Source organism: Carassius carassius, chromosome 3, assembly GCF_963082965.1.
Source record: "Carassius carassius chromosome 3, fCarCar2.1, whole genome shotgun sequence".
NCBI lineage: Eukaryota > Metazoa > Chordata > Actinopteri > Cypriniformes > Cyprinidae > Carassius > Carassius carassius.
This window is the reverse complement of record NC_081757.1, coordinates 10,506,425-10,527,452: the sequence shown is the minus strand read 5'-3', so window position 1 is coordinate 10,527,452 and position 21,028 is coordinate 10,506,425. Positions and strand designations below refer to the sequence as shown.

Genomic DNA, 21,028 nt, shown 5'->3' with positions numbered 1-21,028 from the left:
TTCTCTATGGGAATATGCTAATTCCTCAGTTTTTTTTATTCTGGTTTAATATACTGTTTGCATCAGAACATCTCTCATAGTTCCTTTTCAAGTGGTCAAGCAAAAGATAAAGTAAAGCTAGATTCAAGATTTTATTTGTCACGTACAAGTTATATGACATACAACAAGCAGTGAAATGTAGGAAGCAGACCGACGGCACCATCTTGGATCTGAATGAAATAAACCATGAAATAAAGAGCCATTTAGATTATTCCGTGGGATGTAAATTTGTAAATCTGAACAACATTGGAATTTCGGTAAGCCTACATTTTTTTATCAATGAGTTGTCTTTAAGACACATGTGTTGGATCCCAGCAGAACTTCTCCCCGCAGTCAAGAGCAGAGAGCTTTTCCACATCCTCCTCGCTAATCTCAAAGTCAAACAGACGCCCATTCTCCTCCACACGTTCTGGTTGACGTGATTTTGGCAGTACTGGAACGTTCTGTTGTATGGCCCACCTCAGCAACACTTGGGCTGATGTCCTTCCATACTTTTTTGCTAAATCCAGAACCACATGGTCTGATAGTAGAAGCCCTGTTCCAAGAGAGGAGTATGCCTGAAAACACACCTCTCTTTTCTTGCAAAGTGCCCTCAGGTCCTTTTGAACCAGCTTTGGGTGGAATTCCACCTGAAGAACTGCTGGGGGCACTTTACAGCTCTTCAGTAGCTCCTGCATGTGCTCTTCTGTGTAATTAGACACCCCAATGGCCCGAAATTTTCCTTCTGAGTAGAACTCCTCCAAGACTGTCCAGCTCTGAGCACGGTTTTTAGCGTTTCGTTTATCCCCCGCTGGAAGCCCCTGAGTACCTGGCCAATGAATAAGATAAAGGTCAATGTAGCCCAATCCCAATTGCTCCAGGCTCCTCAGGCAACCATCTCTGGCTTTGGACCCCTGATCTTTGGGACCCAGTTTACTAGTAATAAAAACATCTTCTCGAGAGAGGCCATATTTGGGCAACAGACAACGGAGGGCATGACCTAATTGTGCTTCATTATGGTACACTGCTGCAGTGTCAAAAGCACGATAACCAGCTGTCAAAGCTGCATCTACAGCATTAGAAGTGTCCTCTTGACCCTGCAAACGGAAAGTGCCCAGTCCCAACAGAGGCATCCGAGTCCCAGTGTTGAGAAGTACATGTGGCTGAGAGTCAGTCATTTGGAGAAAAGCTGTAGTGCATAAAGAAGTGACTAAGCATTTGTAATAAGAATAATATAATAAATTATGCATTGAGATGATAAACTGGAGAAACAGAGACGTAAACTCACCCTGCAGGTTTTTTGAAAATGAAAAAACAAACAGGCGCCAGTGAATTCAACACGTTCAAGGTTCAATGATCTGTAAATAACATTACTAATTAATCTACGTTCTACTTGTAACGAGTAAGCGATAAACTTTACCATACAGCCTTATCTATGTCACTGCTGTACGACCCGCTCAACCTAACTGAATCATGTGACAGAAAAGGGGCGGGATGTCTTACGTCTCAGTGGAAGTCGCTTTTGACCAATCAGAGTAGGTTTTCATGACCTTAGGGCGGGAACGCTGACAGCGCCTGACAGACCCGTGCTCTTTTTACAACGTTCTAAATCAGTTGGCGCGAAATACTTGAGGTGTTACGGTAACTTATAATTTTGCCTCTGGATGTTTATTAACAATGCAATTTCCATTTATACATAAAAAAATAAAAATAAACGGTTCTTTGTTGGTTTTATAAATGACAGAAACTCAGGGAATTGATCATTTGTCCTAGCAAGCTTGAGTTGTTTAGTAATCTGGATTTCTGTAAAATATACACATATGCATGCATTTATCATATAGGTAATACGATACTTCTTGTTTAATATTTTTCCAGTGAAGCTTCCATTTATACTCAAAAGAGTAACAATGTCAATCCAGGCCTTTTCCTTCCCTGCGCCTGAGACCAGATTTTTTCAGGCTGGACAACAAGTCTTCAAATTCAAGATCAGAAGAGGAGACATGAGCAGGCAAGACCATACAAGCTTATTTTATTTTATTATATATAGTATGAGCATGCAAGACCATACAATTTAAGTATGTTATATTATTTTGAATACCTTTACGATTTTAACCTTTACAATATACCTTTACCTTTACAATATAGTCTACCTTTTGATATTGGTTACAAAAAGAGGTAATTTCTCTAGAAATATCTGATTTGGACATTGTCTTTTATAGCGTTCATGAAGAAGAAATGCTGTATGGAGCGCTAGTCAGTGAGGAGCTGGAGGTTTGTTAAGACCAGGATTATCATTTTGGATTTGATTTCATAAACCTTGGGAAGATTTCATTCCTGATCTGATTTTGTTTTGCAGAATGCTGTGCGTGCGGTACTTGCAAACCTGGATGGTCTTCACCCCTTCACCACCCAGCATTTCAACATTTTTCCGTGTATGCTTCTCTGAATATAACTTAAACTCAAAAATGAAATTGTCATTCCAAACCTGTAGAGCTGTTATCTTTCTTTTGACATTTTGAAGAAAGTCAAGACCCAGACAGTTCTGATTACTTTTAACTTCCATTTTATGGGAAACAACGCTAAGACACTTTGTAAATAACATTTTTTTATGTTCAACAGAAGGTTTTACCGAACTATCCCTTTAATTGTATGAAAGAACTTAAGGAGTCTTGACTTTGACTCTTCTTTTTTAAATGTTTGTCATTTTAATAAAAACTGAACTGCTGTTGCATTCAGAGTCAGTTAAACTGTCTCTGGTTAAACTAAAGGTGATAACTACTATTCTTACAAATAATGGACCATTACTTCCCTTGACAACACACCACTCTTACAGACAAAAGTAAATGGGAACAAGTGTCCAAAATGAAGTTCATGAAAGAGGGTGTAAAACTGTCTCCGTACCCCTTCCTTATCACGCTGTATGTGGAGTATCGTGAACCAGCCTTTCCATATTCAGGTGGGAGTCCTCTCAATTTCACATTTTCACTGTGAAACATGCTTTAAATGAACTTTGACTCTTGTTCAGCAGTGAAAAATACCAATGCCTGGAACACACCGGTGAGTGTCTTTTGTTAATTATTAATTTCATAAGTTATGTTGTTAATTATTTTGTGGTAAAAATTCCATATGTAACGTTTTGCCATGGTGCTTGATTCCTATCATTGTGATTGTCAAAAGCTGATGAAAGTAAATGTAAATGCCCACAGGAGAAACAGTCTATATTGAAAAGTCCACTGTGTACTAGTGAGCCAATGAGGACAGACCAAGCTACTGCAATGGATCATCCAGAAGAGGGCACTATGAACCAACACAAGTATACTAAGCAAACCCCAGTGTGCTTTCAGTAAGTGTGTTGGTGTGCTGTAATAAATCAATGTGAAGTCTTGTCCTTCACCCCTGCAAATCTGTCTTTCCCTCAAAGTGTATTTTGTTATTTTTATTCCAACACTTGTAGGGTCATTTCTGTACTTCTTTAAAATTCTTGCTGAATGTATAATGTCACGATGCAACATAATACAACAATAGAACAGGCCCAAACTTCATCGCATGACTCATATACAGCAAACAGATGCCAATCATTTAAAAGGCCATTCGGAGGGATGATGAAACCAAGCCATATAATTAGAGGATGGTGTTTAAAAATACTTTTCATGGGACCTTGCTGTCAGACAGACACAAGGAGACATTTGTGGGATTTTCCACTTTGTTTTCAGTTGATAAGCTGATAAGATTGCTGACCCGAGTGATGAGATATTGAGTCACAAGCAGCAGTTATGAAACAGCAGAGCGGAGGAGCCTGAGCATGGGGCGCCATCTCAATGAAGCTGTCACTCAATCTGCACACAGAGAATAATAATTTAGCTGTTAAAATAACATCCCATCTCATCCAATTCCTCCGCATAGACAGAGATGCACAAATCAATAAGCCAGCGGAGAACAGAATTTGACATGTACTTTTAATTCCGTCATGTCCTCATTCTGTTTGTGGTGGGCGATGTTGGTTCATTCTGGCGAGGACTCCAGTAATTCGGTGGAGTTTACACAACTCACCTACTGCAGTATCAAAAATAGATGTCTTTTCGTAGGGAATTTGTGTTTATGTGTGCGAATCCTCAGGCTCATACGCTTGCAGACTTGCCTAAAACAGGTCTTTTGTTTTTATGTTAAATGTGCTGGAAAAGGGAACAGGAATTGGATATGTCAAAAATAGAGAACAAATAAATCTTTCTTTCTTTCAGGGAGTCCCCTTCCTCGGCCAGTGGTGCAGAAGAGATGGTTTGTGGCAGTAAGGTTAGTGGATGAACGTGTGTGTTTTGGGGAGCCAGTTTTTCTCTCCATCACTTACACACACACTGTCTCAATTGTTAATCATTTTTAATTGCCCCTGCAGGGTGCACAATCTGACATATTAGCTCGTTCGGGTGGCATAACTACTCCATTATGTTAATTATAGAAGCTGATAAAAATAAAAAACCTGTTTCAGGTACTTTTCATTTGTGAGCACATCCATCATTGGCATGTTCTTGATTTCTCTCTCTCATTTCTATTCTGTTGTAGATTCATGCTGATTCACATGTGACTTGTCTTCCACCACCAATTGTGCATGATGGTAAATTCCTTATTCAATATATGAGTGTCTTTCCTAATATATTAGTGATCCAGCCCAAGTAAGCATTTTGAATCCCACAGTTCTGCTCACAATTGTTTCTGTTATTAGTCAACAAGTCACTTCCCTTTTTTAAGTTTAATGGGATAGTTCACCCAAAAAATGAAAATTCTGTCATTATTTACTTACCCGCTTGTCATTCCAAACCTGTATGCACAAAAGAAGTTGTTGTGAAGAATGTTGGTAATCAAAAAGTTGACGTAACCACTGACTTCTAGTATGTAAAAATACTATGTAAGTCAAGGGCTACCATCAACTGTGAAAGTGAGTGAATGATGACAAAATTTTTGGGTGAACTATTACTTTCACTATCAAGTAATAAGAAATGTTAGTTGTCAACCGATATGGGCTTTCAATGACCAATGCTAATGTATCTAGAAAGCTGGGTGGCCAATGGCATAGAAGAATTCAGTGTATACTAACAAATGAGATGTACTAAAACTAGCTGAAATTAAATCTTATTTTACACGACATTTACTCAAAATTCTCAAATGAATGACAAACAAGCTTATTCATTGACAAAGACATCAGTAGAATCTGTAAGTGACTGGTGCAAACATTGAACTAAGTTACTTATCATTGATTGAAACTGTTGAAGTAAAATCTAATGATTATTAATCTTATATTGGTTTTTAACACATTGTTTAGCTGCCCCTGAAAGTCCTGACCCAAATTCAACAACTGGACAGAACACTGGGATCATCACTAGAATGGCCAGGTGAGATATTGAAGTGTATGAATCTGCTTAAAGTTCTGAGATTGAAAACTCAGAATGGACTTATTTGCTGCATGTTCTTCATAATGTTTTCACAGCTCGCTGTTCCCCTTCTCTCTGTTCTTCCGTAAGAGTCCTGCAAATTAAAAAATCCAAACCATCACTCCTTTACACTTACAGAGAAGAAAGAAAAAGCTGTTTAAATTTTAAGCTTCTTCAAGGTTTTGAATTGCACTTGGTTCGTTTGTGATGTTGGTGCATTCTGTTTGTGTAATTCTTCAAAACGTTTCATTTTAACTGTGTTCGAATGAGAGTTTCAAATATATACTAATATTTCAAACAGTTGCTTTGGGTGAAAATTCCTTTTGCTGCATGTCACTGTCAGTAAGCCTGAAATTACATTGTATGTTCTTTTATGTGCATTCACCTGAATAGGGTCGTTAGAACAGCGAGTTTTGTTGGCTTTTTTGTGTTTTTGTGTGTCTGAGTGTGTGCGTGTTGTTGCAGCGTTCACTAAATTGAGTTTGTGTGTGGCAGACCACTCTCAAGAAGGTGAGGTCATCGGCCAAGGCTATACACGCCCGATCCTCTTGTCTCAAAATCCACACCTGCTTCTGACTGCCTTTGCAAATGATTACAGGATCAGCAAAGAATTAGTTGAAGCTCTCCTGTATCTGTCAAAGACTTCTAACTTTGGGTTCATGACTCAAGAAAAAGCCCAGATTTATCTCTCTTGTAACTTGGAAACCAGTAGAGTCATGAAGAATTAGATTATTAATACATCCGCTTGCACTTTATAGCAGCTGCCAAAACAACAGGAGAGGGCATGGCCTCACGTTTTCACTTGTGAGCTGATTATATTAATATCCCGACCTTTAAACCTCTGTGTCAGTCAAACTTTTTGAGAGGCTGCCCCTGTATAAATCTTAATATCTTTTTATAATTACACTCCATTCTGTGATAAAAACCCTGGAGACCTTGAAATATGAATCATGCTGAGCGTGTGTGTTGTGGGGAGGTGGGTTGAGAGGATGTTGAATTATGTCATCCATTCCTTTTCCAATGACATAATGAATTGTGCGTGTTAGAAAGTGAATGGATTAATAGTAGTTTGCTAGTATAGTCAGCACCCAGGAATGCATTGTAAAGGACTTTCAATTTAGCCTTTACACTAAAATAGCATCAGGATCAATGACGGCATCAGCATCAACAACAACATTTACTGTACATGCACATCATTTTTTTAATGACTGCTTCTATTCAGCAAAGAATAATTCAGTTGATCAAAATTAACAGTGAAGACTGACATTGGTACAAAACGTTCTTAAAATAAATTATTCTTTCTATTCATCAAAAAAAAGTATCATGGTTTCTGCAGCACAAATCTTTTCAACTGATAAAAATGAGAAATGTTATATATCATGTAACACCAAAGAAAATTTAGCTTTGCCATCACAGTCGTACATTTTGAGTGATTACATATAAAGTGACTTCAATTTTATGCGTAATCTGATAATATTGATAATGATAATTTGATGATATCTGTTTATGCTCTATGAAATAAGTTCCAAACAAAGGCACATCAGAGCATTTGCATGTCGTTGAGGAGCACAGTGGTATTTTGTTTCTGAATGAATCTGCATTTTTGAAAGAATTTTTTGAGGAAAAAAATCAAGAAAAAAAAATGTCTTAACCAAAAATGTATTTCTTTAGTATATTGACTTCTCACAACAGTGTTAAATATCACCCAAAATGACATTTGTTTAAACGTGCAAATATAAATAAATGTTTAGGTAGATTTTTGAATAAGATGTTTACATGACCAGAAATTCAATTTAATACTGTATATAACAGCTGTGTTGACACAATATCTGCAGTATTGGTCTCTGCAATTAATGGGCATGCATAATTTTCAATTTAATGTGGTCCAAAAATCCAATTCATCACTGAAATTTGGGAATATTTCCAAATATTTAGATTTGTTTATATATATATATATATATATATATATATTATATATATATAGATATTTGTTTATATAGTTGTCATGCAGTCTTCATATTTACATGAATTGTTCAGATATTGTGCATGGATTTACAGACCTAAAGCAGTTTGTTTTAAGATGATTTGGCCATATCATGCATGACAAAGACCAGAGCACGAGAGATGAAATCACGTGCAAAAGTTTATAAAGTTAGGCAACATGAAAAGAAATGGGATGGGAAAGGGAACAACAGCAAATACAGAAAAACATTGGAATAATTGCAGTGGGGAGGGTCCGGTACTCCACATCCTCATGCATGAAGACACACTGGTAAGTGGGTGTGACTATGCTGGAAGCTGAGGGCTCAGTTCTACCTGCACTACATATATGTGCCCTGTGAGAGAGAACTTCACACCTGCACACCTGTCTGAGGTCAGCATCTCATCTGAACACACTTTGAAGCAGTATCCACATCTACAGGTACAACTTTGCCTTTTTCACTTAAGTCTGATTATTATACATGTAATGTGGAGGTCTTTGTATGAGATATTAATGTAACTGTAATGCTGATTTCTCTATTACCTAATATTTATGCTGTAGACGAAAGTTATTTCTGAGACATTTCCCTGAGGGGAAGTATAATTATTTTAATTTAACTATCCATCCATCAGTCCGTTCAACAGCAGCAAAAGCAAGATTCACACTCCTTGCTTTAAACAATTATAATTTGATTTGTACTTTCATGCATGTAGATTGTTGGACAGATATTTAAAATGTAGATGTATTTTGTTCAAGTAAGTTTACTATAAATAGACACTTTCTTTTTTTTTGCCTTTACTATATATGTATTTTTTTCTTTTTAGGCCTACTATATATTTATAGGCTGTATGTGTGTGTAGTTTTGAAAGACACTTTCTTTTCGTTTTTTGCCTTTAAAAAAAAAATATATATATATATATATATATATATATATATATATATATATATATATATATATATATATATATATATATATATATATATATATGTTTTTAAAATAAGAAAGAAAGACAACTAAATCCAGCGTAGGCTACATTTATATTCTGATTATATTGGTAAAAACACACACACACACACACACACACACAATTTCATAATTGTTCTGAATTGTTTCACATATTACCCGGTGAGACAGACACATCCGCTGATAATAAAATGTAGTTACTAATAAATAAATATATACCCGTTTACGGCATGGAAACCTTCACACACACTGTGATGTGGAAAGTGGCAGATTAATTTTCAGATTATTTTGACAACTCCCAATAATGAACTCCCAGGACAATAGTCAGGAAAGTCTGGTCAGTTCTCACAGAAATTATTCTTGTGAAGGGCCAATTGACTTAAATGTTTATTTAAACGGTATGAACTCATTTATTAAAGTCACGTAACACTAAAAGATGAAAAGATCATTTGGTTGACCTCGGATTCAGCCACTGGTCCAGTTTAGGAAAGAGTGTATAACAACAAAATTACTGTACTGGTATTATATTCTAGTGGCATTCTGGACTGAATCCGCTTGAATTGTTGTCACTCTTGCAGATAACATCACCATGTTCCGCTGCGTGACATCTGATCTGGCAGTGCTGCTGCTGCCTATGCTTCTGCTGCTGTTGCTGATGCCTAGCTGGAGTTTTCCAGCCCTGACCCCTGGCTGCCACCTTTACCGTGAGTGGAAACGACCTCATTTTTATGAAGCAATCACTCTTGTGAAAAGAAGTACTGATTTACTCCTCTGTCTACACACAGCATTCAACGTGACCATACGTACAGACAAGCGAGGGACCTGCCGAGGAACTCAGCTGGTGTACGCGTGCGTGGGCTACTGTGAGTCCAGCGCGTTCCCCTCGCGCTACTCTGTGCTGCTGGCGTCAAACTTCACGCGCAACATAACGTCTGCTTCCCGCTGCTGCACCATTAGCAAGGATGCCAAGGTACAGCACTGTCACCATCAACTAACCATTGTTATATTACGAAGACCTATTTTACATCAGAAGAACCAATTATGAACCATTATGACTAAAGACTTTAATTGTTATGGTCCTCTATAGATTTCTGGACATAATTTCCACCGGCCCAGTCATGCAATAACAATCTATTTTATTCTTTTAGGTGAATCGTTTCAGAATACATTGTCAGAATCGTTCAAGAGAATTGAAATATTTTTTTTAAGATAACATGTTGTTCCTCCGGTCTTTTCTCAGATCAAAGTTCGTCTGCACTGTCCTCGAGGCCGACATCATGATGATATCGAGATCTTGACTGCGCGTGCCTGTCGTTGCAACATGTGCCACAAATCCCGTTACTGAGATCCCACGTGAAGAACGTGACACTCATGCAGTACTGGACAAGACTAAACTATGCAGTTGGTTTTTTGCTTGTTTTTATTTTACTTGTGAATTTACATACAGATATTCTACCATTGAAAAATTTGGGGTCAGTAAAGATTTAATACTTGTATTCAGCAAGGATGAATTAAACTGATCAAAAGTGACAGTAAAATATTTTGCATTTATAAAAAATAAAAATAAAAAAACTATTTCAAATGAATGTTCTTATTTTGAACTTTCTATTTATCAAATAAAAAAAGTTTAACAATTTCCGCAAAAATATCAGGCAGCACAACTGTTTTCAAAATTGATAATACAAAGTATTTCTTGAGCACCAAATGAGCATATTAGAATGATTTCTGAAGGATCATGTGACGCTGAAATAATTTTAAATATTATTTAAAATTTTAATATTTAACAATATTACTGTTTCTGCTTACTGCTGCCTTGGTGAGCTTAAGAGATTTTCTTTTTTAAAAACATTTCCGCCCTCAAACTTTTATACAGTTTAATACGATAATCTCCTTTACTTTTGATCTTGTATCTAAAGTTCTAAGACGACACAGTTTGAAACAGCATGAGTGAAATGTTCTCCAGTGTGGTGTAAAGACAGAAAGCAAATGGCTACATAAAGCAATGCAATATAAAACAAAGGCAAATAGCATCAGATACTCTCTAGTTCAAATACAAATCACTTTTCTAATGTCGGTGCCACCTAATGACATAAAGAATGTATCTTACGTAATATATATTTATAAGGTGATGTTTGCACAAAATCTGTCTATTCGTTTGAAATAAAGGAGTACATGATGTTTTCTGTGTATGTTTTATTGTGACATGTTTTGTGAAATCTAATGCATAACAATATTTTACATAACAAATGAATATTTTTTACATAATAAGCAAAGAAGAGAATGTGTATAAATGAGTTGTATGTATGTGTGTGTGCCCTTAAAAGGTTTCACACTCTGTGTGGTTTGAGGCGCAGTAGGTGCAGTCACACTGTAAGGCCTGAGGGTAATGATAGATTGGGGAGACGCCAGGGCGACAACCTGGTAAATGTGCTGTCAGGTGCCGTGTTCGGCTATAGGTACAGACACGGTGGTGCCTCTGGATATACGGCGGCTCTGGAACTGGCCTCTGTGATATAAAACACGCAGAAATAAATACTTATACACCACGTGTTCTCATATTTTTCTATAAAAAAGTTGAATATTGCAGGTTTTGGTCACCTCCCAGGTGTGGCAGCGGCCCCAGCATGCATCAGTGTTTATTCGCAGACTCCTGCATCCTGGCTTCTTTGCCATGAAAGCAAAATCACGTACCGCACAGCCACGAAAACTCTGCAAGGTCGTCACAGCCATGGTGGAATAAAACCCAGGAAACAGGAGCAGAAAGGTCACAGCATACACTAAGAAGTGGTCAGGGTACATTCTGAAAGAAATTATGAATAACAATAATGTATTTCATGAATTAAAAAAAGGCTATATGCCTGCTGTTAAAGCATTGCTTAGAAGTTTCTTTTTTTTTAATCTATTAATAAATTAATAATCTCTGAGAGACAAGATTATGAAGGATTCATTGCCTTTTTCTGGCTACTATTTTCGTTCACCTGCTCCATTTATACCCCCCAAAATACTTAAAAAAAAAATATATATATATATATATATATATATATTAGGGATGTAACGGTACGTGTATTCGTACCGGACCGTTTCGGTACAGGGCTTTCGGTATGGTGCACGTGTGTGCCGAAGTGTGCCGAATGACCGAATGCAATATTTTGTATGCGTAACATAGGTACATTTTCGTGTTTCCAAACGAACATTTTAAGTGGCGGAAGTCTCCGTGTTCAGCGCAAATCATCTCGGTTATGTATGTAACCACGGTTCCCTGAATAGGGAACAAGATGCTGCGGTGACGTCACCGTATTGGAACACCTCTCGGTGTGACGAATGTCTGAAGCCCTATACCATCCCACTAATCCTATTGGCCAAATAGCGATTGCCACCGCCATACGCATGTGTACGCATTGTATACCTGAGTGCCGTGCGCTATTTCGTTCAGATTTCATGAACTGAAGTATGCTATCAAGGTACGGAACAGCCTGGACCGCAGCATCTCGTTCCCTTTTCAGGGAACTGTGGTTACATACGTAACTGAGATGCATGATGCGAGAGACTGAGCGCGCAGGAGAGATAGTCTTGCTGTCATCACGCGAGAGTCCAAGTGTATTCCCAGAAGATTATCCGCTGAAAGGGGATTAAAACACTCTTCTAGAAATTTGTGCATAAGTGCAGGCTGTTTAGATGATTCAGCACAAGATCCCGATGGGAGTGTGCTTGAGTCTGCGATTGTGCTAACACCAGCCAATCATCCAGGCAACTCAATACACGAACGCCCTGGAGCCGCAACGGGGCCAGAACTGTGTCCATGCATTTTGAAAATACTCGATGAGCCAAGGCTAAGCCGAAAGAAGAATACAGTATTGATACGCTTTGCCCTCTAAAGCGAATCTGAGGAACTTCCTGTGTCTCTTGATGATCTGAATATGAAAATATGCATCCTTCAGATCGATCGTGACAAACCAACTGTTTGGTTGAATCTGAGACAGAATAGACTTTACCGTTAACATCTTGATTTTAATCATCTTGAGTGCAAGATTCAAACGGCGTTAATTGTCACTTTTATTTAATTTACCAAAATAGCGGCTGTAAAACCTGACTCCATCTGAGAGGGGTCTACTTTTATAGCCCCTATTCCCCGCAGAGATGCTCCTGCCGCAGCACCACAATTTGGTTAACAACCATGGGAAGATTTCCACGGCAAAAAGGCGGGCCTTTCTGAACTGAATGGTGTATCCGTGACAAATTGTGCGTAACACCCATAAGTGAAAATGCCGGGCAAGCGTTGCCCTGCGGCCCATAAAACGTAGTGGTTTCCAAGCCTCCGCCTGCAGCGTTCCCACATGTATTAACGTCCTAGCACGGAAAGCTCACAGTGTCCGTAAGCAAGGAAAGCGCATGTGTCAAAGTCACTACATTTCGTTGTGTATAATCCTGAAGCATATCCACGGCAGAATTAAATCCAACAAAATGAACATCGGGCCACGCCGCTAGCGTGATTACGGCAGCTGTGTGAGCCGTCATAAACAGGCCGTCTTAGTCAGCCTCTTGTGTTGTCCCTCAAACTCTGAAGGCTGGATTGTGCAGAGTGTCTGAGGGGGCGCTCAAGTGATAGCTCGATCCAATGATGCTCGAGGTGCCTTTGCTGAGAGACAGTCAGTGTTAGAGCATGGGGACTGCAGTGAGAGGGTTGGATGTGCATTAACGGTCCAACAGCGCTCTCTAATGGAGGGCACAGTCCCTGACGAACAGGAAGGGAAGCGCATGCATCAAAGTCACTGCATTTCGTTGTGTATAATCCTGAAGCGTATCCACGGCAGGATTTAATCCAACAAGATAAACATCGGGCCACGCTGCTAGCGAGAACGCGGCAGCTGTGTGAGCCGTCATAAACTGGCCGTCTTTGTCAGCCTCTTGTGCCGTCCCTCAAACTCTGAAGGCTGGATTGTGCAGAGTGTCTGAGGGGGCGCTCAAGTGATAGCTCAATCCAATGATGCTCGAGGTGCCTTTGCTGCGAGACAGTCAATGTTAAAGCGTTGGGACTGCAGTGAGAGGGTTGGATGTGCGTTAGCAGTCCAACAGCACTCTCTAGTGGAGGGCACAGTCCCTGACGAACAGCCAAAGTATAGGAACTGCTGTAAGGGGATTGAGGACGAGAGGCTTTTGCCGTCCAACTCAGGTTTTTGTAATGTCGGCGAGATTAGCCAAGGTGGCGCTCGACCGTTAACATCCCCGTCATGGAACGGTTCACTGGTCGGGCAGCATGTTTGGTAGCACTTAGCACCAAATCTGTTGCCCCCCGCAGCTTTTTCAAAGCCTCCAGTTGTAATATCTTTCTTGTTAAGAACCGCCATAAAGTGAAATAAATTTGCCTAGATTAGAAGTGACTCGACACGCCTTCGACGAGACTTTAAGCCGCGGCCGAGTTCGGCGCGATCCGTTCAGCTAGAGAGTTCGTCCACCAGCGGCATTGCTGTATAACAGCAGTCCGCCATGTCAGCAATGGTGGCGAAACCTGCGGCGTTCGTGAAGTGCGCTGATTAAGGCTGCTTCCAGGACCTCGAAACCTCTTGGTGGAGGTCCGTGAAGAAGGGTAGCGGCTCAAGGGGGGATAGTTTATACACCACGCGGGTAACCACATTCAACAGCTCACTGAGGAAGGGGAGGCACGTTTCTCCTGTCCGCTCGGAGGGAGAGAACCGCATATGCCGCGGTGGACAAACATAGTTTGTAAAAGCAAATCTGCTGATTAACACACTCGAGTGGGGGAGAGCGAGCAAAGTGGAAAAAACTCCAGCGCATCACTGTATTCATAGTCCAAGCCGCACACATCGCCCCAAACCACCACCTTGTGCGGCACCTCGGCGACCGCAGAAGCGTAACGGTGGGGGTTAGACGCTAGGCGACCTATAGAAAATACACTCCAGAGCGCAGAACTGTAGCCGCAGGCTATCACAGAGAGAACATGTAGAGAGGCTGCTAAACGAACCTCTCATGAGTGCCTCCACGTGATAAACCCATTATACGGCTCTTGCCTTTCGTTGACTCATCGCGTCCGCGAAGAGGAGCTGAACACTGCTCGAAGAAAAAACCGCTGAGAACGCGAGATGGTTTCCATAGGGCACAGATGATTCGCTTTCCTGAAGGAAATTAAATCTGAGTGAAATAGAGCGCGTCACTCAGGTATACGATGCGTACGCTTGCGTAGGGGCGGTGCCAATCGCTATTTGGCCAATAGGATTGGCGGGATGGTATAGGGCTTCAGACATTCGTCACACCGAGAGGTGTTCCCATACGGTGACGCCACCGCAGCATCGAAGTGACCTATGAAAGGGAACCCGCCCTGCAGCTGATTCTAAGGCCGGTGACACACTGGATGTGTGGCGTTTCTGCTGCGTGTCAGTTGCGTGGCGGCTGCTTCGCGTTTTCTGTGTCTTTACACACCAGAAGCGTGCCTGACACGGCGCTGGTGCGCTGCTGCTACTGTAGGTGACATAGAGGGAGGCCGCCGACAGACCAGGATCTTTGCTGTGTCTGAAATCGCTCACTCATTCACTAATCCCTATATAGTGTATGGCAGTTGAGTTCACTATATCAGGAAGGAGTGAACAAATAAATAAGTGAACGGATTCGGACAGTGACGTATAGCCTACACTGCGCGTGAGACTTGGAGCTGTTGCAAAAACATTGCCATATGTACTTTTATATTACATGTACCTAATTTTACAAAATAATACTAATAGCAATAATACTCAAAATTACTTTATATTGCAGCTATACATACCTCCGCTTCAGCTTTGTGGTTTCATCGATGATAATTTACTTATTTTTATTTTTTTTGTAGTGCTTTTATGTTTATAAGCATTAAATGCTATTAAAATAACGTACTGAGAACAAAAATAAACACACATAAACACGTTCATAATTATGTATTTATTATTTTTAGTATCTTGACACTTGCTCAAGCAGAGTTGTTTTGAGCTCAGATAAGATGGTTGTAAAGCGTCCTCAGGCGACCGTTAATTTTACATCAGAATACACTACCTGTTATTAACGAAAAAATGTTAATTATCCATCAAATTATCATAATTTTTGTAAGTTAACAACGATGCCACCTCAGTAAATTAGTCAAATATTAAACTGAGTTATTGCCTACATAACATATTATAATATAAATAATGTAGGAAAAAGGTTAAAACAGAAAAAATAAAAATGTAAACTTCATCTCTCATTCAAACTCGCTCGCTCCCGCTCCTTTGGTGCGTTCAAGTCCTCCTGGGAAGTTCGTATGCACGAGGAGGGAAGTCGTGCTTACGACGGCATGTGCCTTCAAGTCACTTTGGTTGGAGCAAGATGGCGGAGTACTTTCTCTTAATTAAAAACACAAAAATACAGCTATTTTCTTAAACTCTTGTTCTAGAAAATGAAGAACAAAGAAATGTGCATTAGGTATACTTCGTTTTTTAATGTTTTAAATTAATTTAAGAAGCCGCTGCCAACTTTATTGTTATAAGTTGCATTGTTATATTATAATGCCATCATATTATGCGTCGTCGATTAACTTACTGCGCTGTAAATAGAAAAGCCTGACAATCACAGCTAAATACCTTTAAGTATTGTATATTCCGCCATGTTAATCACTGACACGCCCCCAACTCGTACAGATCGTGGCTTAAAGAAAATCCCGAGCTCCCCACTGGTATTTACGATATTGTGGTGGCGTTCATGTGCATTCAACTCGTAAATACGATCTATACGAGATGACTTGAACGCACCATTTCTTCCAGCTCGACGCTTCTCCATCTTGTAGCAGAACTTCATCTTGTAGCAGAACTTCACTTGCGTTAGCATCCCATTGACTCTCATTCATTTTGGCATCACTTTGACAGCGAATAACTTTACATCTGAGGCATTTAAAGACTCCATTTGTCCATTATTTATTTCTAAAGATACACGACAATTTATAAAGTGCTCCATTACATTCTATGTTACATTATGGCCCCGTAGAAACAGTTTTTGTAAAAACAGGCTAATGATTGCGTCATAACCACTCGACTCTCTGTCGCACAGTAGAGAAATTACCGTACAGACAGGAGGAGAAGCTCGCAGGCAATCGGGGAGTCGTCAAGAGAGAAGCCCATAGATACAAGCCCTGGCGTTAGATTTTAAAATACTATACAAAATAATTAATCAGAATACTTACTCCTGCTCACTCACGCCAAAGAACTCCCCGCTCAAGCTCGCCGTCTCTGCAAGATTAACGATGGCAGTTTGCACGCACAGCTACTAGAAGATTTACATCTGTCAGACAGGTTGCTGACGTCATCAAGCTGTCACGGTTGGTGAAGTCTGTGTGTTTCGCGTCGGCACTGATTAGTTTGTGGGCGTCTCCGTTAATTGTCATCAGCAGCAGCTGTCACTCATTACACACTCCCTATATATTGGCTTGTCTCACGTCTTGTGTTTGTGAGAACATTGTTTAATGTCGCTTCCTCTGTCTGTTGGCTTCAGTGTTGTATGCGTTTGGATGTCCGTGTTTTCCCCGGAACCTCATCCACTCTCCGCACTTTCACTCAGCAACAAAGACTTACCTTCGGCTCTATTCCCCGCAGTTCCTGTGCCATCATCTCCTGCTGCCTTCTCACCGTCATCACCCGGATTCCTCACCACCATCTTGGATTGTCGTCTTCTCAGCATCGTCTTTGTACTGCTGTTTGTTTTTTTACTTTTATTAAATTGTTAAACTCGCTATTGTTTCCAGTCCTTCATTCACCCAGTCGTCACAGAACGTTCTCACCCACCATGGAAGCAGCGAGCACCAACACCCTCACGGACTTTATGCACCACAGTGTGAAACGCATGGATCAGCAGCAGGAGAGTATCTCGAACACCGGACGCGCTGTCCAAGCGCTGGTGGCACAGGTGTCCGAGATCACCCAGCAGATCCATCAGCTCACCTCTCCCACTGCGCCCATCGCACCGCCTGCGCCGCTCGTCGCCCGTGAGACCCCCCAGGATCACTTCCGGCCAGAGCCGCGACTTCTGGTGCCAGAAAACTATTCCGGTGAGCCAGCTTTTTGCAGAACTTTTTTGAATAAATGTTCTATGCCTTGCAGCCCCGCACCTTCGCCACCGAGGAATCCAAAGTGGCATTTACGCTCACGCTACTGTCGGGCAAGGCGGCCCTATGGGGGACGGCGGTGTGGGAAAATCAACATCCGTGTTGCGCCTCGTTCCACACCCTCTCGGAGGAGATGAGGAGGGTATTTGATCGAGCCGCGGCCGGCAGGGAGGCCGCTCACCAGCTCTCTGACCTTCGTCAAGGTACATCTTCAGTCACGGACTACTCCGTCGAATTCCGTACCCTGGCGGCCGCGTGCCAGTGGAACGAGGCAGCGCAGTGGGATCGATTCCTGCATGGGTTATCCGACCGTGTTCAAAAGGAGATCTACCTCCTCGAGCTGCCCCCCACACTTAATGGACTAATAGACTTGGCCTTACGAGTTGATGCACGGATTAATCGCCTGGGTCACCAGCCCAGTCCTACGCGCCATACCATCTCTCCAGTTAGGGGGCGCTCGAGTCGAGAGAACGCGGTCGGTCCCGTCGACGACCACGAGTCCATGCAGGTGGGTAGAGCTCGGCTGTCCTGGAGGGAGAGGGAACGGCAGAGGTCCCAAGGACTATGTTTATACTGTGGAGACTCGGAACACAACATCTCCTCATGTCCGGTAAAAGAGTCAGCCCGGTAGTAAACTTGAGGCTACTATCGGGTGGGATCTCCGCTGGGAAGTCCTCATCAACCCTCCTTCCGGTGCAACTGCGGTGGAAGAATCACTCTCACGACTGTCACACCCTTGTGGACTCCGGAGCCGAGGGTAACTTCATCGATTCATTCCTCACACATCACCTGAACATTCCTGTCCTGCCTGTGTCTCTCCCCATCCAGGTCACCGCACTCAACGGCCAGGAACTGCCTCACGTCACACACCACACAGAACCCATCACACTACTCACTTCTGGCAATCATCGCGAAACTATATCCTTTTTTCTCAAGGACTCCCCTGTTGCTCCCATTGTGTTAGGTCACCCCTGGTTAACTAAACATAATCCACGAGTGGAGTGGGGTTCCAACACAGTCACATTGTGGAGTGAAAGTTGTCATGAATCTTGTCTGGTTTCTGCTTGTCCTGTTGTCCCTGTTTCTGTCTTTCAGAAGGAGAACATGGTATTGCCAAACGTGCCGTTCAGGCTCTCCAACTCACCCGGGGTTTTCCAAGCACTCGTTAATGACGTGTTGAGAGATATGGTAGATCAGTTTATATATGTTTACCTGGATGACATACTGATTTTTTCTTCATCTCTCCAGGAACATGTTCAACACATCAGACGAGTGCTCCAGAGGTTACTTGAGAATGGGCTTTTTGTCAAGGCGGAGAAATGCATATTCCATGCACAGTCTGTACCCTTCCTAGGGTATATCGTCTCGTCCGAGGGAATACGTATCAATCCTGACAAGATTAAGGCTGTGATAGATTGGCCATCTCCAGATTCCCGTAAGGCCCTACAGCGGTATCTGGGGTTCGCCAATTTCTATCTGCGTTTCATTCGCAATTTCAGCCAACTAGCCTCACCTCTGACAGCCTTGACCTCTCCCAGTACTCTGTTCAGGTGGTCGGACGCAGCTGAGGCTGCGTTCACTAACCTCAAGAGTCACTTCATTTCGGCTCCCATCCTTGTGGCCCCTGATCCCACACGGCAGTTCATGGTGGAGGTCGACGTGTCAGAGGTGGGGGTAGGAGCAGTGTTGTCCCAACGTGCGGTTTCGGACGATAAGGTACATCCTTGCGCATTTTTTTCTCATCGATTATCTCCTGTTGAACGTAATTATGACATTGGTAACCGAGAGTTGTTGGCTGTCAAATTAGCGTTAGAGGAGTGGCGTCACTGGCTGGAAGGCTCAGGGGTTTTCAGTCATTTTGAGTTTACTTTATCGTACTGCCCGGGTTCCAAAAATGTCAAACCCGATTATTTATCACGTCTTTTTGATCCCTCCGCCTGCCCGGTGACTCCCGAGTGTATTTTACCTGAGAAATTAGTGGTCTCAGCACTCATATGGGAGGTCGAGTCGAAGGTCAAGACGGCCTTACAAGGGGTAACGCCTCCATCTGGTTGTCCACCGAACCGTTTATTTGTGCCGGAGGAGTTATTGTCAGAGGTTGTCCAGTGGGGTCATTGTTCTAATGTGGCTTGTCACCCGATTTTGTTTTGGCTTGCTCAGTTTGCGCCAGTGGTAAGTCATCTAACCGGCCTCCTGATGGGCTTCTTCAACTGCTGTCTGTCCCTTCGAGACCCTGGTCCCACATCGCTCTAGATTTTGTTACCGCCCTCCCGCCCTCTAATGGCATGACGGTCTTTTGACTGTAGTGGACCTATTCTCGAAGGCGGCACATTTCATTCCCCTGCCCAAATTACCGACAGCCAAGGAGACAGTGGTCACTGTCCTAGATCACATCTTTTGGCTTCATGGCCTCCCGGTAGACGTGGTTTCTGACAGGGGATCTCAATTTATATCCAAATTTTGGAAAGAGTTTTGTAAATTGCTAGGAGCGTCAGTTAGCTTGTCTTCGGGTTATCATCCCCAAAGTAACGGACAATCTGAGCGAGCCAACCAAGATTTAGAGAGGACGTTGTGATGTTTGGTCTCGAAGAATCCTTCTTCCTAGAGTCAACAACTCTCTATGGTGGAGTACGCTCACAATTCGTTTCTCCATTTCAGTGTAGTTTAGGTTACCAGCCACCAGTCTTTCCCATTCTGGAATCTGAAGTCGCGGTCCCCTCCGCTCACGCGTTTGTTTGCTCCGGATGAGGGAGCTCACTAAGGCTAAGGCCGATCGCCACCGGTCAAAGCCTCCCGTTTACTTTGTGGGTCAAAAGGTGTGGCTTTCTACTAGTAACATTCCTCTGCGTTCCGTTTCTAATAAATTAGCTCCCAAATTTATTGGCCCGTTTACTATCACCAAAATCATTAGTCCGGTGACAGTCCGCCTCAAACTACCTCCAGCGTACAGGAGGATACACCCAGCCTTTCATGTGTCCAAAATTAAACCCGTGTTTTATGCACATATTAATCCCCCTACTCCGGTTCCCCCGCCGCCGCGTCTCGTAGATGGGGAACCGACTTATTCGGTAAATCGTATTCTGGACTCGAGATGGAGGGGATGAGGATTCCAGTACCTGGTGGACTGGGAAGGTTACGGTCCGGAGGAGAGGAGTTGGGTACCTGCTAGGGACATATTGGATCACTCCCTTATTGATGACTACAATCAGCAGGTAGGCCCTTCTGGGAACTCCAAGAGGAGTTCTTAGAGGGGGGGGGTACTGTCACGGTTGGTAAACCGTGATCTCTGGGTTTTTGCACTTTGTGGTGAAGTCTGTGTGTTTCGGTCGGCACTGATTAGTTTGTGGGCGTCTCCGTTAATTGTCATCAGCAGCAGCTGTCACTCATTACACACTCCCTATATATTGGCTTGTCTCATGTCTTGTGTTTGTGAGAACGTTGTTTAATGTCGCTTCCTCTGTCTGTTGGCTTCAGTGTTGTATGCGTTTGGATGTCCGTGTTTTCCCCAGAACCTCATCCACTCTCCGCAC

General features: G+C 42.1%; 4 protein-coding genes and 1 long non-coding RNA gene across 6 annotated transcripts in view; 2 read left to right on the top strand and 3 right to left on the bottom strand.

Annotated features, from left to right (window-relative positions):
* LOC132118923 (uncharacterized) overlaps nucleotides 1-21,028 on the bottom strand; it is a 350,882-nt gene that overhangs the window by 296,170 nt on the left and 33,684 nt on the right. The window lies entirely within an intron of this gene.
* On the bottom strand, nucleotides 119-1,498 carry zgc:101765 (uncharacterized protein LOC450036 homolog). Its single transcript, XM_059522224.1, has 2 exons — nucleotides 1,307-1,498; nucleotides 119-1,207 (listed from the first exon to the last, which is right to left on the bottom strand). Exon 2 carries the CDS (start codon nucleotides 1,194-1,196, stop codon nucleotides 330-332), a length of 867 nt encoding a protein of 288 aa, XP_059378207.1. The 5' UTR covers nucleotides 1,197-1,207; nucleotides 1,307-1,498; the 3' UTR covers nucleotides 119-329.
* Nucleotides 2,242-6,087, top strand: LOC132114071 (membrane-anchored junction protein). The gene is made up of 9 exons (XM_059522213.1): nucleotides 2,242-2,289; nucleotides 2,375-2,450; nucleotides 2,852-2,974; nucleotides 3,047-3,075; nucleotides 3,225-3,361; nucleotides 4,257-4,308; nucleotides 4,576-4,627; nucleotides 5,333-5,402; nucleotides 5,498-6,087. Exons 1-9 carry the CDS (start codon nucleotides 2,254-2,256, stop codon nucleotides 5,544-5,546), a joined length of 624 nt encoding a protein of 207 aa, XP_059378196.1. The 5' UTR covers nucleotides 2,242-2,253; the 3' UTR covers nucleotides 5,547-6,087.
* gpha2 (glycoprotein hormone subunit alpha 2) lies at nucleotides 7,770-10,126 on the top strand. The gene is made up of 4 exons (XM_059522202.1): nucleotides 7,770-7,863; nucleotides 8,965-9,090; nucleotides 9,172-9,356; nucleotides 9,627-10,126. Exons 2-4 carry the CDS (start codon nucleotides 8,976-8,978, stop codon nucleotides 9,729-9,731), a joined length of 405 nt encoding a protein of 134 aa, XP_059378185.1. The 5' UTR covers nucleotides 7,770-7,863; nucleotides 8,965-8,975; the 3' UTR covers nucleotides 9,732-10,126.
* LOC132114057 (glycoprotein hormone beta-5-like) lies at nucleotides 10,704-11,227 on the bottom strand. The gene is made up of 2 exons (XM_059522190.1): nucleotides 10,985-11,227; nucleotides 10,704-10,892 (listed from the first exon to the last, which is right to left on the bottom strand). The coding sequence occupies exons 1-2, from the start codon at nucleotides 11,183-11,185 to the stop codon at nucleotides 10,704-10,706; spliced, it is 390 nt and encodes a 129-aa protein (XP_059378173.1). The 5' UTR covers nucleotides 11,186-11,227.

Excerpts from the sequence above, each read along its gene's own strand:
- zgc:101765 (XM_059522224.1), bottom strand. The coding sequence starts at position 1,196 with ATGACTGACTCTCAGCCACATGTACTTCTCAACACTGGGACTCGGATG.
- LOC132114071 (XM_059522213.1), top strand. The coding sequence starts at position 2,254 with ATGCTGTATGGAGCGCTAGTCAGTGAGGAGCTGGAG. Across the intron at positions 3,362-4,256 it reads CAAACCCCAGTGTGCTTTCA|GGAGTCCCCTTCCTCGGCCA; the intron begins GTAAGTGTGTTG and ends TCTTTCTTTCAG. Across the intron at positions 5,403-5,497 it reads ATCATCACTAGAATGGCCAG|CTCGCTGTTCCCCTTCTCTC; the intron begins GTGAGATATTGA and ends ATGTTTTCACAG.
- LOC132114057 (XM_059522190.1), bottom strand. The coding sequence starts at position 11,185 with ATGTACCCTGACCACTTCTTAGTGTATGCTGTGACCTTTCTGCTCCTG. Across the intron at positions 10,893-10,984 it reads GCCGCTGCCACACCTGGGAG|AGGCCAGTTCCAGAGCCGCC; the intron begins GTGACCAAAACC and ends TTTATATCACAG.
- gpha2 (XM_059522202.1), top strand. The coding sequence starts at position 8,976 with ATGTTCCGCTGCGTGACATCTGATCTGGCAGTGCTGCTGCTGCCTATG. Across the intron at positions 9,091-9,171 it reads CCCTGGCTGCCACCTTTACC|CATTCAACGTGACCATACGT; the intron begins GTGAGTGGAAAC and ends GTCTACACACAG. Across the intron at positions 9,357-9,626 it reads CCATTAGCAAGGATGCCAAG|ATCAAAGTTCGTCTGCACTG; the intron begins GTACAGCACTGT and ends GTCTTTTCTCAG.